Source organism: Echinococcus granulosus, assembly GCF_000524195.1.
Source record: "Echinococcus granulosus chromosome Unknown EG_S00111, whole genome shotgun sequence".
In the NCBI taxonomy this organism is placed as follows: Eukaryota; Metazoa; Platyhelminthes; class Cestoda; order Cyclophyllidea; family Taeniidae; genus Echinococcus; species Echinococcus granulosus.
The window spans coordinates 215,254-231,269 of NW_020170491.1; the positions used below are offsets into that span (position 1 = coordinate 215,254).

Below are 16,016 nucleotides of genomic sequence, written 5' to 3' on the forward strand. Positions count from 1 at the left end.
TGGGCACCCTGTCTCTTCTCTCCCACTCCAACCAATGCCGCTTCTCTTGCTCGTCGTTCCTTCTGCGTCCCCAGGGAGTACCAAGACGTTCCCTTCCTGTATGTTTTGAGTGTCTTGTTTATCTCATTTGTTTAACACTTCTGAGTTCATACCTCATATCCGATGAATATTTGTCCTATCACTTTTTTTTCTGCAATGCTTTTATTATGGAACGGGACCAAATTTCATTACCTATGTTCATGGTTACAAATAAGTGCAGTGTTGTCTATTGCCTTGTAACGATTGATTGCACCAAGTCATGTCGAAAATAGTTCACTTGGATTTGAATGAAAATGGATAGATGATATTCCTAATCTTAATCTTTTTTCTTGTTTTTTGAGCAGGAATTAAATTTGTTAGTTCTGTGGTACAAGTGATGCTGTTGGTGAGTAGGGGTGGCCTTTTTTACTCTAAGACTGGTAAGGAACTTCTAAGGCTTGTATATAGCAAGGAAAAACTATGGTACCCACAGTGATAATCTTTCTTAGGAAGGTATAGAAGTGCAAACCGTGAGCATGTTTGTCTGCCAAGGCATTTAATAAGGACGTTGATAGCAGGTCTATACTTACTCCTCGATCGTGGGCCCTTCCTAAGGATGTCTCAGCGCCACCTGCGTTAGGTCCACTGGCGGTTTACTTCTCACTGTGATGAGTGTCTTTATTACTGAGCCTCGTTTTTGTATTTTGCTTTACCCTTTCCTAGAGACTGGAATTTATTAGTTTGCTGTGCAAGAACTCCATCTATCAATACAATATAGAGTATGGAGCTTGAACTTGAGAAACTTCTGCTTTAGTTTGAATTTTGTTAATCTACTTTAAAGGATCATCTAATATTGGAGTGAAAAATGCATTACACATGACGATTATATTGTGCATTAAAGATGCCGCAGACTATTTCCCTCACATATCACCCTGTTCTACCCCATCGTTTGTAACTTCTTTCGATGGAAGTATCATTATCGGATTGCTTTATCGTTTTACTTTCTTTATACTAAGCGGCTCTTGAAGACGTTTGGGAATTTGACAGCAGTACTTTATTCCTCTTCGTAAAACTTACTGAAAAATTAAAATGCATTGGTCAAGGGCCTGTTCAAGATCAGAGCAGGTTTTAAGGCGTTTTCACTTGTAGTTTACTTGTTTCATTCCGGTTTCTTTACGGTCTACCTTGCTTTCTTTTAAATTATATAACGTTTGTGGAGTACTAGTAACGCAGGACTGCTGCCGCTAATGTATGTGGTGCTTCTGTAGTAAGTTCGAATCTCCTCTTCCATCATCTCGGGTCTCTCATCCTGGACCCATTTTAAGGCTGAAGATATCCAAAATGATGTACTTTTGCAACCCGTTAACAGTTTTTCGTGCTCACACGTCAAACCCTTCATTGGAACTTAAACCCGACGGTAAATCGTAGGTTCATTAACGGAACTAGCTTCACTCATGTAACGTGCGATTAACTCAAATTTCAGTTTCTGTTTGAAGAAGTGACGTAGGAATGGTGTGCCTTTTTCATCGGCAGACCAGGAAGAGAATATCGACTGTATTGTCCATCGACCGCGAATACTTGATGTGGCATCACCTCACCTGTTGTCTTCATAGGTAACACGCGGGGGCCATAATCGTGACAACCTTGTCAGCTGTGGAGACAACGCAAATTGGTGACGTGCGCAAGAAGTGGCAGAATGCAACATGATTCTCGATAGATCTCCAGCTAAGGCTTCTTCTGCCAAAGACGTTCAACAACTAATCGCCGAAGCTGTACTCGCTACCGTCTGGAACTCGACTGGGTCAGTGTCGGCTTCTATGGGAAATATGTTTCCCCGTTAACACACTGGTGTTCCTTCTCTACCCTTAGACAGGTATTCATAAGCATCCTTACGCACAGTTCGTAATGATTTCAAAAATGACGGTTTTACTGTCTGGTGTTTTTTTGGGCCCGATATATGTCATTTTGAATCCGTATGTTCCACTCGTCACTCTGTTGGTTCAACTTGGGACGCTCCGAGTGCTAGTTAGTCTCCAGGATAAAATTAGTCCTTGAAAAATGCTCTAGGTAACATGTGTTGATGGTTAAAATTCCAACTACAGTCTTATGAGTTCCTCACAGGCCAGTTTAGCACTATCGGCAAAGAGCGGAATTTATAAGGATCTGAGGTATTGAACTCCTTACTGCTCCCCACAATATGGGTATGATAAGGAGATTTGCTCGTTTCCCTTCACCGTTAACTTTTTTTAGGTACGGACCGGATTATTAACTCGGCAGAATTGGGTTTTCATGATTTTCCCCATCTACCCCCCTCAGTTTTTGGGAGGTGTTATCGCTACTCTTGACAGCCTCCTTTAGGTGGGCGAAAGCGGAGAGCTGAGGCTGTGACGGCGGTGGAAGGTGGCAGCGATGCATTGCGGCCGATGCGCGTGAGAGCTGGTGCCGTAGTGGATTCCACTCGGGGCCTAGAGTACTACGTCAGCGTCGTTCGCGATGCTCACTATCGTTCCCTCTCCGCCGTTCTAGACATGGTCGACCTTGTCCGCAGCTCCAACTTTTATTAAAAGTCAGTTTCCTTTCCCTTCCTCATTTCCTCTTCTCCAAAAATTCAATGGCAACTTTGTTACTTAGATCAGTAGTCTTTGTGCATTTAGGCAACTAGTTTATTCAGCTTAATATTAAGCATAAATAAATGCAATTAACCATCGCCAAACCTTCGGTCTTAATAGTTATTCACAAAGTAGAAATATGAAAGGCTCCAATATTGAAACGGGTGCTGTTGCAGAATCTATATGTGTGATGATATTTTTTGCTAATAGTTGAGTGATATGTAACGGTTAACTTTATAACTGTTAGATCGCGGGTTCTGCTCTCGGACAAGAAACCACGTCAGCATTGAATTTTCCATGCATGGGGTGCCATCGGCGCGGATATTGGCGGCTCGAAGGTGGAGCATTTTGTCAGTCTCGACGCCGCTGTGCAGCACTTCCCCGATTACTTCCCTTAGAATTTTGTCAAAATGCTCTGCCACATTTTTTCTCATGAACTGGAAGAATTTGATACCAAGATGGACAGCATCATGCCACCCCCTTATTGCCGTTTTAATGTCCCAGGTACTTCTTCAATCATCGAAAAAACATCAGTCTATAGCTTGTTTCCTTTTATATTGATGTTGGGAAAGTGATACTAGGGAAGACATCACGAATGTAGATTCAGGAGGCCTATGGTGTTTTAAGCGATCTCTATCCTTCTAGCTTCGAAAAAGCTGATTGAGAAGCTAGCCAGGCATTTGATTGGTGACGCAGCGCGCTTTTACGCGCTCATTTCGCACGGCTTTGGCCTGAAAGTGCCACCCCTGTCGGACAGTGCGAAGGCGATCTGAATCAACTCTCCAGTGTTAGGTGATCCATTGAAGCTAGAAGTGCCCTATTTCCTTACGAAGACTGGTGGCTCCAACGTCAACCCTCTTGATGAGCACTCTAAGAAATTGAAGAATCGAATCGAAGTTTGTATGTTTACCCTTGCCAATCAGTTTAATGTCCGGTACTTAATATCGACTGTTTTTTGAGTATTCTGTCAGCCCCTTCATGGGGACCTGGAGGAGTTTGAACTGATCACGGAGTTTTTTTTGCCACTCACACGCCCCAACGCGTTTCAGCTACACCCTGGAGATGGTAGACATTTTCTCAGTATCTCAGGAGGTGGAGACGGAGCGTTCTAAGGCGCTGGACAACCGCATGATACTCTAACGCGATTTTCACCGCAAAAACTGGGTAGGCACTTTGTGGGTGCTCCCTTCCCCCTCTTTGCTTACACCCATTCAAGTAGCCGTAATTTCTTATTTGTGCGCTCTACATCCCATTTTACTTGGCAGCGCACAAGGGGTACGAATAGCGCCTACCAAGGCGCTTTCGACGGGCTATATGTTTGGCAAGGGCGTGTACCTCTCTGATATGACGAGCAAATTTGCTAATTACTGCTATACCTCACCCAGTGCCTCCCAGAGTTGCCTTCTCTTCTGTGAAGTGGCTCTCGGTAGACTGCACGACTGTTTCACTGCCGATGTCTCTCGTCTCTCTAAGCAAATTGGCATTCGCATAGGTCACTGTCCATTTTCTAAGCTGCTATTTTGCTCGAAAGGTATGCTGATTTTCCCTCCTTTACACCTACATGACCTTCTCTATTGTGCGTACCTGAAAATCATACGTGGCATGTTTTGATTTCAACATATGCAGTTGTTTTGTGTTTTAGTTTGTCAAAATGCCTACAAATATGAGGTAAAACTTCAAGATTGTGACCTTGTATTTTTACTGAGAGGTATTAATCTCTCAGGTAGTAAGATATAAATTTATTACATTTTTGTTTCTCTTATTTTCTCAAATTTTATCAAAAAATAGTGATGTCAGAGAAAAGTCGTTTCCTGCCAAAAAAGCGGATTTAAACACTTGAAGTTTTACCCATACTTTTGTTATTTCCTATCGCCGGCCCTAACCACTTTGTTCAAATTGACAGGTAAAAATTTATTTTGAGGAAGTTTTTGTTGGATTTGTTCGGCATAATGCACTTCGTTCCTGTCAAATCGGTCATGAGCCAGGATTATTTTTAGGCACTACTACTTTTTTCCAAGCAACTGCTCTCAGAAGCTAAAGAACTACCATAATGTGCCGTGGCTGTATGTAAATAGAGCTAGCAAATTTATTGAAGTAATTAATTTTTATCACTTTAAAAGGTGTGGACACAACCGCACCGAATGTGGAGACGCACTTCAAGGAGTCAAAGATCGGCGTTGCCTATTTATCCCATTGGTCAGCCAGTGACCTCTGCGGAGATAGAAAGCGACCCTCTGCACAATGAGTGCATTATAGGCACTGGTCAAAATAAACAGCGCTACCTTGTCTGAGTCAACTTTGCATTCATACTGGCATGATGAATACCATTAATAGTAAAAGCCACATTCATTCAATTTCGTCTTCACAGTTCGTAGTGGTGCATTCAACTTTGTCTAAAGGGCTTGAGCAGGCGAATTCTTATGTGTCAATGGTCTAGAGTGGATTATTCTTCCAAATCCCTACCATGGGCAGGAACTGTGATTTCTCGAAATTTCATGGATGTAATGATGAGCGCAGTTTCCTAATTTATTAGGTAAACGAAGAGATCTCTGTGTTGTTCATATGTTGTAACTTGTGAGGGCATGCAGAGTAGATCCACTTGTCCTTGAGTGTGCATCACACACCCTTTGCTGTGCTCTGCGTAACTCACATCTCTCGAAGCCTTGTATTACGAAATGTCTGTTAAGTCTTTTGGCTGTGGCTCGAGCTTATACGCTTTGTAAACAATTTAATAATACTGATGAAGACCATTTGGGTTTTAGGGACATTGGCGTTGAGCTCCTTCTTGCCCACCTAACTCCACGCTTTCTGTTTGTACAATTTCTGCATCGTCGGAGTCATGGCAAGTAGAGCGAACCCGGTTGTCCACTTAGATTGTTTCACTGCTTAGTTCAGTGAGGCTGTTTATTTCTTGACTCATAAGATCTCATTGTTAGCAGCAGAAGCTCCTTAACGTATTAACTATGCGATAGACTTTGATGTCTCTTAGTTTTTCATTATTTGAAGGTACTATGAAAAATGGTGTAAGAGGGGGTAATCCGATTCTGCTTACCTGGTAGAATTAAAGTTGTCATTCTATAAAATTCTGTCGCAACCCATTTACCTCTTGGTGTCCCTGGTTTTGGAAGTGGTACAACCAATTTTTATTGACCAACCAGTTCATTTGAACTGAAGAACGGAGATAGGATTTTCGTCAAATGCCTCCAATTTCCGCACGTTGATCGCATACGCCCATTTCTCAGAGTTGCGCTATTTCCACTTCCATTGGGCGCTAAATTTGGTGACGATGGCACGTGACATGCGTTTGGGCAAGGATGGTGCTTGCACGCTAGTATTGATGGGTTGGTCAAAGTATACCCCCAATGAGTAGGTGTGAGCCCCTCTCCACTGGCTTTAAGTTGAACAAGTCCATGCATTTGAACGAGAGGGTGATGTGTAATGCGGCAGTGCAGGCGACCATTCCAATTGAGAGAGTCAGAAGTGGTGCGAAATATGCTCCTGCTGGATACGGCATTAGACATTTGATCGAGTGATGCTATCCTCCCTATGGATGAAATGCCAGCAACTGCACTAAGAATGGCTTTACTGAGACTTTTTCACGTCGTGGCTATGACTGATGGTTCTCTATTATCAGCGAGAAGACTTAAATTTGTACTTTAGGAGAGAAGAAAGGGATATTCCAGTTTTTTGAGTTTACCCGCAAGTCTTATAAAGATTTTTGCCTAGAAATATTGACTAGACTGTTGATAACCACATAACTACATAGAGGAACAAAGGCTTGAGAAATCAAAAGGTGGGAATAGAAGCAGGTGGGTGTGAGTTTGTTCTCTGCTCCTGAAGGTAACACTCTTGGGAATACCTATACCGTTACCATTTACATCCTTTTTTAAATGTCTGAGAAAATCCAACACAGAGGTTGGACTTTCGGCCACTCTAAAACTACTTAATTTGCAATTTCCTTGAGTTCTCGTTGTCGATCCATATCACACGGGCCATAAATTTATGCATACAAATGCTATATAAAAGGACAAGATCATTCCGGGTGCTACAAATGCGTGAGAGTAGTGGTTATGCCATACGAATACATGTTACCCACATCCCAAGTCCTGCTTTCTGAAATTCCATTTCTTCATTGCCCTAAGTGGTAACTCAGCAGAAGCCGCCCTTGCCTATCTGCACAGTCGCACACTTAAAAGCGTCACATGAAAGTGTGGTTTGTGGCAACCTTGTGCCTTATCAAGGGAAAGTCATGTATTTGCGATCGTTATTTGACCGATGTAGAAATGTACAAAGCTATCTGTAGTTCCTTGTTTCTGTCTGACGTACCCGAATTCGTGTGGTTATCCAATAAAGCCTTCTAATTTTAACTTGTCCAACATAAATTAACCAATAAGGCACTTGGCGTTACGATTATCACTAAGATGCGTTAAGATTTTTACGCCAAGAATTTGGTCTTAATCATTGTGAATTTATAACTCGACAAAGTAATTGCAATGAGGTGCTCTCTGCAACATTGAATGTGTGACAAAGGCATTTAACACACACAAAGAAGCAAATATTTAATGCCAAAATTGACGACAGCAGTAACTTGTGAACAATTCTTTAGTAACACTATTCTATCAATTTCGCAAATGCGTTTTGATTCACTACTTCGACCTACACATTCCACCTTAAATACCGCGCACTTAAAATAGGTTAGTCCTTTAATATTATGCATTTCCACTTTGTTCGATGAGTTGCCTATACACAGTCAAGAGTACTGCTTGCAGCCCAGTAGTACGGCTGTTTTTTACTTATAAAGGCGCAATACTGACACCTTGATCAGTGTGATTTTTATAAACAAAGGTCAAACTATTTACTACTTTCTAAGTAATTTAAAATTTCCACACCTAGATACCCCTAGGTAAACTGATTGCAGACTTTGATTTTAAATAACTCACTATTTGCAATCAAGTGGTAGTCTCTATGAATAGGCTTTTATCGACTAATTTTTCCAGTGGTGTCAGGGTTAATAATTATTTTACATTTTACTGGAGGGTTCCATCAGTCCTTAATAATATGGCTGCCCCTTAATTTTTCCTGCAATAATTGGTTTAATTAGGCCGATTAATGAGTTTATATCGTATGTCTCATTTGACTTCATTTGATCTTTTACCATTCACAGTGTTAGAAATTCATTGTTGATGTTGAAGCCAATCTTCTAAGCCTACACCTTGTATTGCAGCTTCAACAAATGAATTACATCTACATAATCGTTCCTGTATGTTTTTCTCTTCTCATCTTTGCTCTAACTGTGGGATATTTACTATTGGTCAAGTACAAAGCCAACCGTTTGCTCAAGTGTATTCGTCGAGGCATGATTATGAAATACTGCAGTCCCGAATTTGTGGCTAAACCGCCTAATGTAACCCATGGTCATATACCCTTTAGTGGTGTTTATCGAGAACCGAGCATACCAATGGTGAATAAAGGTCACATTCAGAGTCAATTTTCTCATGTACTCGCCAGGAATGATGGATTTGACAGCATGCACTCAATTGATGCAAACTCAGAGTAGGTTGTCTATCGGACTGTCTCTGTGTTTTGTAACTGTCTAATTACTTTCCATTAACAGTGTCATAGAGATTCCCCTTCGTCCACATGTTCACCACTCTTCATCATCATCGGAAAGCATGGAAGGTAACTACTACGGTGGGAGTGCCTACCATAACAAGTATAAAAGCATCGAAGAGGGAGATTCGGGAACAGACAGTGAAGGTGGAAGAAAAACTCCTCTTGAACATCGCAAATATCACTTTGTGGGTGATTTTGGACCGGCAAATACCTTCAACTCCCAAAAGTATTAGAAAAGACAACCAAAATTACGCTAATTCCATTAAAGTCATTGTTGTCTATGGTTACCGCCTACAATGGAAGTCACTCAGCACTCTGCATTCGGAGTGTCTTTCAAATCCTACTCAAACTGTCACAATTATTCTCCACTTTGGTTGAGGTTCATGGAGTCAGGCATTCTTCTCTATAGCTCCATTCACCTCACCATACTGCAAACCCACTTGAAATTACGAATTCGTATGCAAATGTGTCGTTGGCATACCCTGGAACGTTGAGCTCAACAAGGCCTCGATTTGGCTGTATGTACACAATTTTTCGGCCGACCTACCTAACGATAGTCAAACAACCACACCAGCTCCTATTAGTATAGCACAATAAGTCAGTTAATGGGATGCACAAGACTCCATTTGTCATGCCTTCTTTTTCTCCGTTTTGGCTTCTTGAATTTCTTCAGTCAAAGCGATCGACAATCCTGGTTTAATTCTTGCTTTTGCGAATGACTGTGCTTTGAAGTACCTATAAGTTGAAACAGCATTTTTGATACATTCTCTATACTTTTGTTCATTAACAATGAGAATACAAGCAAATGACTTGAAATGTGAATGTGATGCAGTATTTTTTCACTGTTCTAAGGCAGAGAGATGGGCTAGTAGTTCAGAATGTCGGCAAAATTTGTCGAATAGTTGTCACTTTATTTAATCGCAGACAAGTTTCATTACTATAGAGTAGGTGAAAAGCGCCACTGCCAAATAAAAGGCCGTATTTTAAAGTGTAATTTTAGTGACATGGTCACTCTCAATTTTGAGATGACTGTAAGTTGGCCAAGGCATTTTAAAGAAGTATTTGCGCCCATTTGGTCACTATGGTGATGAAATTATTAGAGCAGTTTATGGGTGGAATAAAGAGCGCCAAGTGCGTTTAAACTAGCGTGACTGACTTTAAAACAATCCTAAAGTTGGCTTGTTTAGCACTAATTCCCCGAAGAAAATAATGCTTCTTCGGCGGGTTGCATAACCACGGTAAATATGCAGTCTGCATGGTTATTTGATGAAACACCTCTCCATCAGTATTCATGGTCGATATTGGTAGAAGTGACTACGTTGGTGGCAGGGCTAAGTAAACCACGATCCAAATGACCAAAACCAATTAGCATTATTAGCCAGGTGTCGGCGTTAAACATTAGAAAGACAGGTATTTGTTGCTGTTAGCATAACCTCTAGAGAGCGTCATAATGGTCACTACTTTCGGAGTCATGCATATCAAAGAACAAACTTTCAAAAAAGTATTAACAAGACAATTGATGTCAGCAGTAAACAACGACAACACAGTCGCAACCCCTCGGTTGTGATCAGATTGAGATAAATGCAGTATTATGTAACCAAATCAATGACACCAGTGTCCCTGGTTAAAGTAATACTATTAAACAGGATCCAAATTCTGTTGGTTACAAAAAGTTCAAATTCAGGTCATGAGAAAAATTAAGGCGTGTGGTCTAAACATTCTTCTGATGCATTTTCTTCACTTGTTTTCTTATTGAAAGTCTTCTAGTGTGTTACCTATTAAAGATATTTACTGACGCTTTGTTATGGTTAGGGTCTGTTCACAGAATATATCACACTTCGAGGTGAAATAACTTGCACAACTAACTTCATGAGTGGTAAATTTTGAATTTAAAAGTGCCATCATTGATGATTAGACTGAAGGCATACTTTGGTTTATGTTATTTGGAAACAGGAAGTGAAATCTGCTATTAGTCCTTTAAAAGGCTAACAAATCAAAAACTACCACTTTACTTTTTCTGATGTCTACACTGAAGAATAAAATAATCTCATTCAAAATGCAATGAATTGTTTAGTAAATAGGGAAATGCATTTTTGCGCAGATCAAAGAAGGTTAATATTGAATGGGATATCCGAATGTGCGGATAGCTGTAGCATAGGTCCACATGGGCGTTGACCGTGTCTCTGCTCAAGGCAACCAATTACAACTTCAAAGACTCGTAAAATGATTACGTAGACCTAGATAATTTGGAATACTAGCCTGCAAGAGCGGCCAGCATGGTCTAACTGACCATATTCTGTAGTACCATAGGGGATACCTTCGATCTAAATGCAGTTTACCAGATGTGGTTATATTCAACTTTGCATAAGTTGATAGCTCCCAAGACGTGTTTTGTCGAAGGATAGGGAAGACTTAGCCTTCCATATCACGAATCATGACTTTAAAGCAGTCTGATTAAAAGGTAGGTAGATTTCTGGGTGCACAAATTCGAACCAATTCAAGAAAGTTAACCTTCTATTAAATGTGTTGTTCCCCATATTCCCACACATGAACACGTTGGGCTCAATCAGAGTAACCTTGGTCAATACTCCACCCTTGCTTTGTCACTTGGTTTCAGTAGATTTCTTTTCAAATTGGCCAAGGACAGCGCCTGCAATTCCTCCTGCGAAACCCAACACGCTACAGTTGCCGCGATAAATCTTTGTCAATTTGGGTTACTGGGCCGTTATTTGAAGTCAGCAAAACCAATTTTATGTAGCATTGTTTTGATTATGTTTGCTGTAAGCATCCCCTAAAACATATTCGCTTCCCACCCTTTTAAACTAAATTCAACTGATTAGTGGAGAGGTTCATCGACGCCTTCAAGCAGGCACTATTCAGTCTAGGTGAGGTAGGGTCGAATGCCCATGTCTTACGAGGGTTTCTACTGTCATATACAACAGCATCAAATGATTTCGTACAACCCAGAAATGAACTTAAGGTCACGAAGAGCTATCACAGAACATGCGCCGGAAAAGTCAGAGCTACTACTAGCTTCTACGTCCGTGATCAGTGACCCAGACAAAATCTCTGGATGGCAAAAAAGATTTTGCGCACACATTAGACTTTATTTGTAATCCCCCAATCTTTTATGGAATTCCTGCATCCAATTTTTCATTTCCAGATTTCTTATATTATTCAATAAACGATTCTCTCTCCCAGTTCCTACTAGCAGGTTTCCATGCAGTGAGTGTAATTATTTTCCAGGTATCTGAGACTAAAATTGTCCATTTGTTTGTATCGTGTTGAATATTTAAAGAAAAATGGACGAAAAATAGAAATCTAAAAGGAACATCCTAGTTAGACTGGAGACCGAATGCCTCACAATTATCGGAGGAATGAGGGTCGTTCAAAACAACGTATGCGAATTCAGACCACAGATTTGCTACTTAAATTGTGTTAGTAAAATAGTTTTCGATCTATCAACCTCCTCATCTTCTATGAGTATGGGAGTGGGCACAATCATGATGCAAGTAACTGCTTGGTAGTTGCCCGTTATTTACTGTTTCATGGTGGTTGGCTTACGGAAGGTTGTCTGTTCGAAAACAGCTAACACACATTAATAATCCCCACGGTTGCAGGCATGGGGAACGGACTTTACAAATAAGCTTTCTTACTTGTATCAGTTTTTCCTCATAAAAAGGTATTCCTTATACATTCGATAGGTTTCTTAAAAAATAAACATTCCGTTCGCATAATTTGTAAGAAAAAACACTTCCCTAACATGGTAATTTAAAAAGCCGCATAATTGCTAGTTAAGAAGACCAGTCAGAGCATTCATCATCACTACAATTTTCTATTTTCTATTCAGTACTCCTCAAAATCCAGCACAAGTCTGTAGTAAATTAGTCAAGTCCTAACACCTCTATAACGCCCAACTACCTAAAGAAGATAAAAATGTCCAGGGAAAGATGTGGTCCGCATCGTGCTAGCATCGAGACAACGCCCTTATTTACAGGCGTGGATGACTGAGCATGGGGGCGACTAGTGCACGGGTTATGCCTGCATCTTGCTTCAACCATGTGGCCACTCTTGAGCCATCTGTAGCCTCGGTCGCATCACCGCAATTGTCCTTCAGGACTGACAGTAGGGCAAAACTACATGTATAAACGTGCTGTTCTATCTCCACGATCGGCCCGCTTGTGTTTGTGCGTGTGTGCGTCCAAGCTGTAGATTGTGGTAACATGATGTTTTGCAGGACATTCAGTTCTGTAAAGAGGTCCCTCAACGAGTCAAGCATTTCTTACTCCCATTTTTTTTGTAACTTAACAATATTTTCGCACAATTTAAGCTTATCCAGAGTAGAAATTTTGTTGCAAGAATTGCGAAAATAGAAAAATATATCTCGTGGAATGACTTCTTGCCGTTACTTGTGTGATTTGAAAAGCACGACTAGTTGAACTATTTTGAGTGTCAGACTTATATAGCGCTGAAGGCGAGCATCAACCGGGAATAGCTACATTCCCTAATTGGAGACACTCTACAGAAGAGAAATACGGAACTAACGTACCGAAGTAGAAATCACCATTGCTTGAGCTTCTTTGTGCAGAAATGAGCATCATCAAGGCAAGACTTAGGGAACACTATATCTATGAGTAACAACGGGGCTCTTAAAAAGAAAGGCAAATTCTTTTAACGGTAATATTGCAAGTACATTAAATGTTGGAGTATGGTGGGTAAGCATGCGTCTGCTAGCTGAATTAATAAAGTATCAGGAAAAGTTGCCGTTTTCACGTATTTGCTTTGGCATCTTTTGCTTTATACTGGCGAGTGAGGAGTAAGCACCGATAGGCCAAATCAAGAAATAGTCTACAATGTCCGAGAATCTAATTTCCTTGAAAAATTTTATGAAAGTTGGAATTTTAGATATTTCCCGGACAGGCTTACACTGCCTCTCCTAACTGTATCACCATCCACCATTCATCATAGAAAACTTAACTTTCGATAAAATGCTTTTAGTAGCCTTTGAATTCAGCGTTTTCACTCTTTAGGGGTCACGTAGTTGCTCTGAAATATAAGTAGTCAGAAACACGCTCTGAAGTCATCAAGGTCGCCATCGAAAGCAAAGCTTTCGCCCTAGTTTACCCGATGTAAAAATCTATATCAGCAAAGAAGTCTCAGCTTAAAAACTGTAGAATAAGTAAGCATGTCCAATCATTTATGCTCTTTCAGAATGTCTTGATCTTAAATGTATATTTTTTGACATTTTGAATCCGCACCCATACATTACTGGTCAAGCAGGGCTTCCATCACGAAAAGCTCTGTATTGTTTGGGAATCAGGCATGATCAGGTCGGATTTTACTTCTGAGCTGGGCGTACTGGTTGTTGATGGTGAGAAATACCCTGGGGCCACCATGGCAGGCGGGAGAAGTCCATGGGCATCCATTGTTTCATGTTGGCAATTGAAGGAGCCAAGTTCAAGGGTGGAAGCGGTATTGGAAAAGTGTCTCTTGGCATATTTACTGATAAAGTAGCATGTTTGACTGTCATAAGCAAAGATAGTACACATAAACTCATTTTTTGCTACAACATAGGCTTGTAATGGATCAGATAATATAATAGAGCATTTTATGGCACATTCGTTGAATCGGTTTTCTCCCCTTTCTGTTTCCTATATTGGAAATGGATTGGTTGACCGACGACACAGCCCTGTAACACTGACCAACAGTGTTGCAGTGGCTATGCCGGTGTTGTCTGTAAGAACATCTCTTAGAAGGACGATTCAAAACTTCACATTTCTTCCTTTACATCACTGTTTTTGCCTTTAGTCTTCCCTAAATATTAATTTAAGCTCTACTCGTAACGCAATGGATGAGGTAGCCTGAAGTCACGTCTCACATGGTGTTAACTGTTTTACGAATTTGCGTTGTAGGTGGGATTGGAGTGATTCCATCAGTATGCATATTGCTTCTGCGACCCCCACATCTACAGAGAGCCTCCTATCTCCATATTCACTTATCTGTCACCAAAGTCCACCTTCATTGACACGCATTAATGATAATGAGCCACACAAACAAGGGCATTTTTTAGAAGCTAAGAAGACATACATCCCTGGACATGGCCTTTTCTACCTCCCTTTAGTGCTTCATCTCACATCCTATTTAATCGATGATTATATCACTGTCTAACATTAGGTAAAGGTGATTTTTTTCACGTGGAGCTTAAAGAGGTATCATCAGGAGACTGCAACGTATGCGAATGAAGGAGTACTTTTCTTCTTCTTTCCCAATGCAGAAATTAATCATCTTTAATTCAAGTTAGGCATACACTTTTAAATCTTTCTGTGGAAAACACCACGGTTGCGTCCACTATTAAATGGTTAATTGAATAATTGCGATAAATTTGGTAGAAAAATAAGTTTTCAGTATAAAAGCAGCTTCATTTGGAGCAATTCCTTAAAGTACATTGAATTTGATAAGTAATCCTGAATGTGGGTTCACTCATCTTGCGTAAAGAAGTGGAAAGTTCTGTTGACGTTTATACCACCTACGCTGTAGTAATTTGACTGAAGAGTCCGTATTTACTACCTAGGCAGTTGGCAAGTAAGCTCTACTTCTAAAAGTGACCTGGTATGAAACATTTAGCCAGAACTTTTAGCAAAGATAAGTCCATCATTACTCAAAAAATTGTTAGCTAGAAGTCACTTTGTCACCACTATTCGCAGTGGCAAGAAAACTAGCACTTGTAGTCTCCTTGATTCTTGACGCTGTAGTTTTCTTGCTGGAAAACGCAAATCGTACACATGGACTAGATGTAAACAGAGAAAAGTTTGCATATTAGGAAGGTGAAAATGGTCAGTGACTAGCAATTATCATTCCCAGTTTCGATTACCAATTTTAAACCACCTCGTTTTAGTGAAGCAACAGGCAGAGAATGTGCATTTTTTGAATCCAAAGTAAACGCCCCTGTCTTTATTCGTCCATATTTAAAAGTACAAATGACCTGAAAAACTTGGAAATGGTCACATGAAGGCCATGAGGTGTAGAATTAATTGGGATTCGGATAAATGCTTGTCTATTTGAGGTTCTTAAATAAACTTTTAAATACAGCAAAAGCTTCTGACAACAGTGAATATGTGAATTCAAAAAATATTTGCTCAGGTAAGTACTCAGCACTCAGAATTAAGTGTGCATTAGGAACCAATTACAATCTCCTTAAGCGTTGATTACGTTTATCCTACGCATCGTCGATGATTAACATCAATTATGGATAGACGGATGAGAAATTTTTTTTTCCATATTTTTGTCAATTAGGTGGCGTCAGAGACTGACCATGCATAATTCTGGGTTAAAAATGCCTGAGTTTTTACACATTATGCTTTTTAATTTGCATATACAGGTAGACTTTCAGAGCTTTCAAACTGGGGACTCATGTTTACCCGCCATCACACATCTTCCATAAGATGTGATTGGGTTCAGTATGAAGCAAGAAGGCCTAAATATTCAGGTTTAGAGTGTGATTGTTACGCTAAGCACACTTTTGAGACGTGTGCAAACCTCTGGATCACGAGGAGACCAGCAGCAAGAATACGATGGCTGCTCAGACGTGTTCTCACTCAAGGCTATTAAATTTTAGGCTCCATAATATGATCATGTGCTATCAACTCCTAACAGCCTGTTTTTTAATAACTTCAACTTACCAATCAGTACCCCCCAACCAATCACTTTTGTAGAGGCTTTGGCTTGCGAAGGGTAATTCACCTTTCAGAGCTGTGGCTCAAATGTGAAAGGGTGGCA

General features: G+C 40.4%; 2 protein-coding genes across 2 annotated transcripts in view; one reads left to right on the forward strand and one right to left on the reverse strand. All coding sequences in view use genetic code 11, as the record gives it.

Moving 5' to 3' along the window:
- Nucleotides 1–1,721: 1,721 nt before the first annotated feature.
- Nucleotides 1,722–4,872, forward strand: EGR_08592 (Poly [ADP-ribose] polymerase 2; the record flags this gene model as incomplete). The annotated part of the gene is made up of 5 exons (XM_024497841.1): nt 1,722–1,854; nt 2,377–2,558; nt 3,461–3,561; nt 3,893–4,158; nt 4,748–4,872. 5 exons carry the CDS (start codon nt 1,722–1,724, stop codon nt 4,870–4,872), a joined length of 807 nt encoding a protein of 268 aa, XP_024347762.1.
- Nucleotides 4,873–15,191: 10,319 nt separating this feature from the next.
- Nucleotides 15,192–16,016, reverse strand: part of EGR_08593 (hypothetical protein) — a gene marked incomplete at both ends in the record, with an annotated part of 1,467 nt that continues 642 nt past the window's right edge. The window contains one exon of the mRNA XM_024497842.1: nt 15,192–15,338. Coding sequence (XP_024347763.1) covers nt 15,192–15,338 — 147 coding nt within the window. The remainder of the gene's footprint in view (nt 15,339–16,016) is intronic.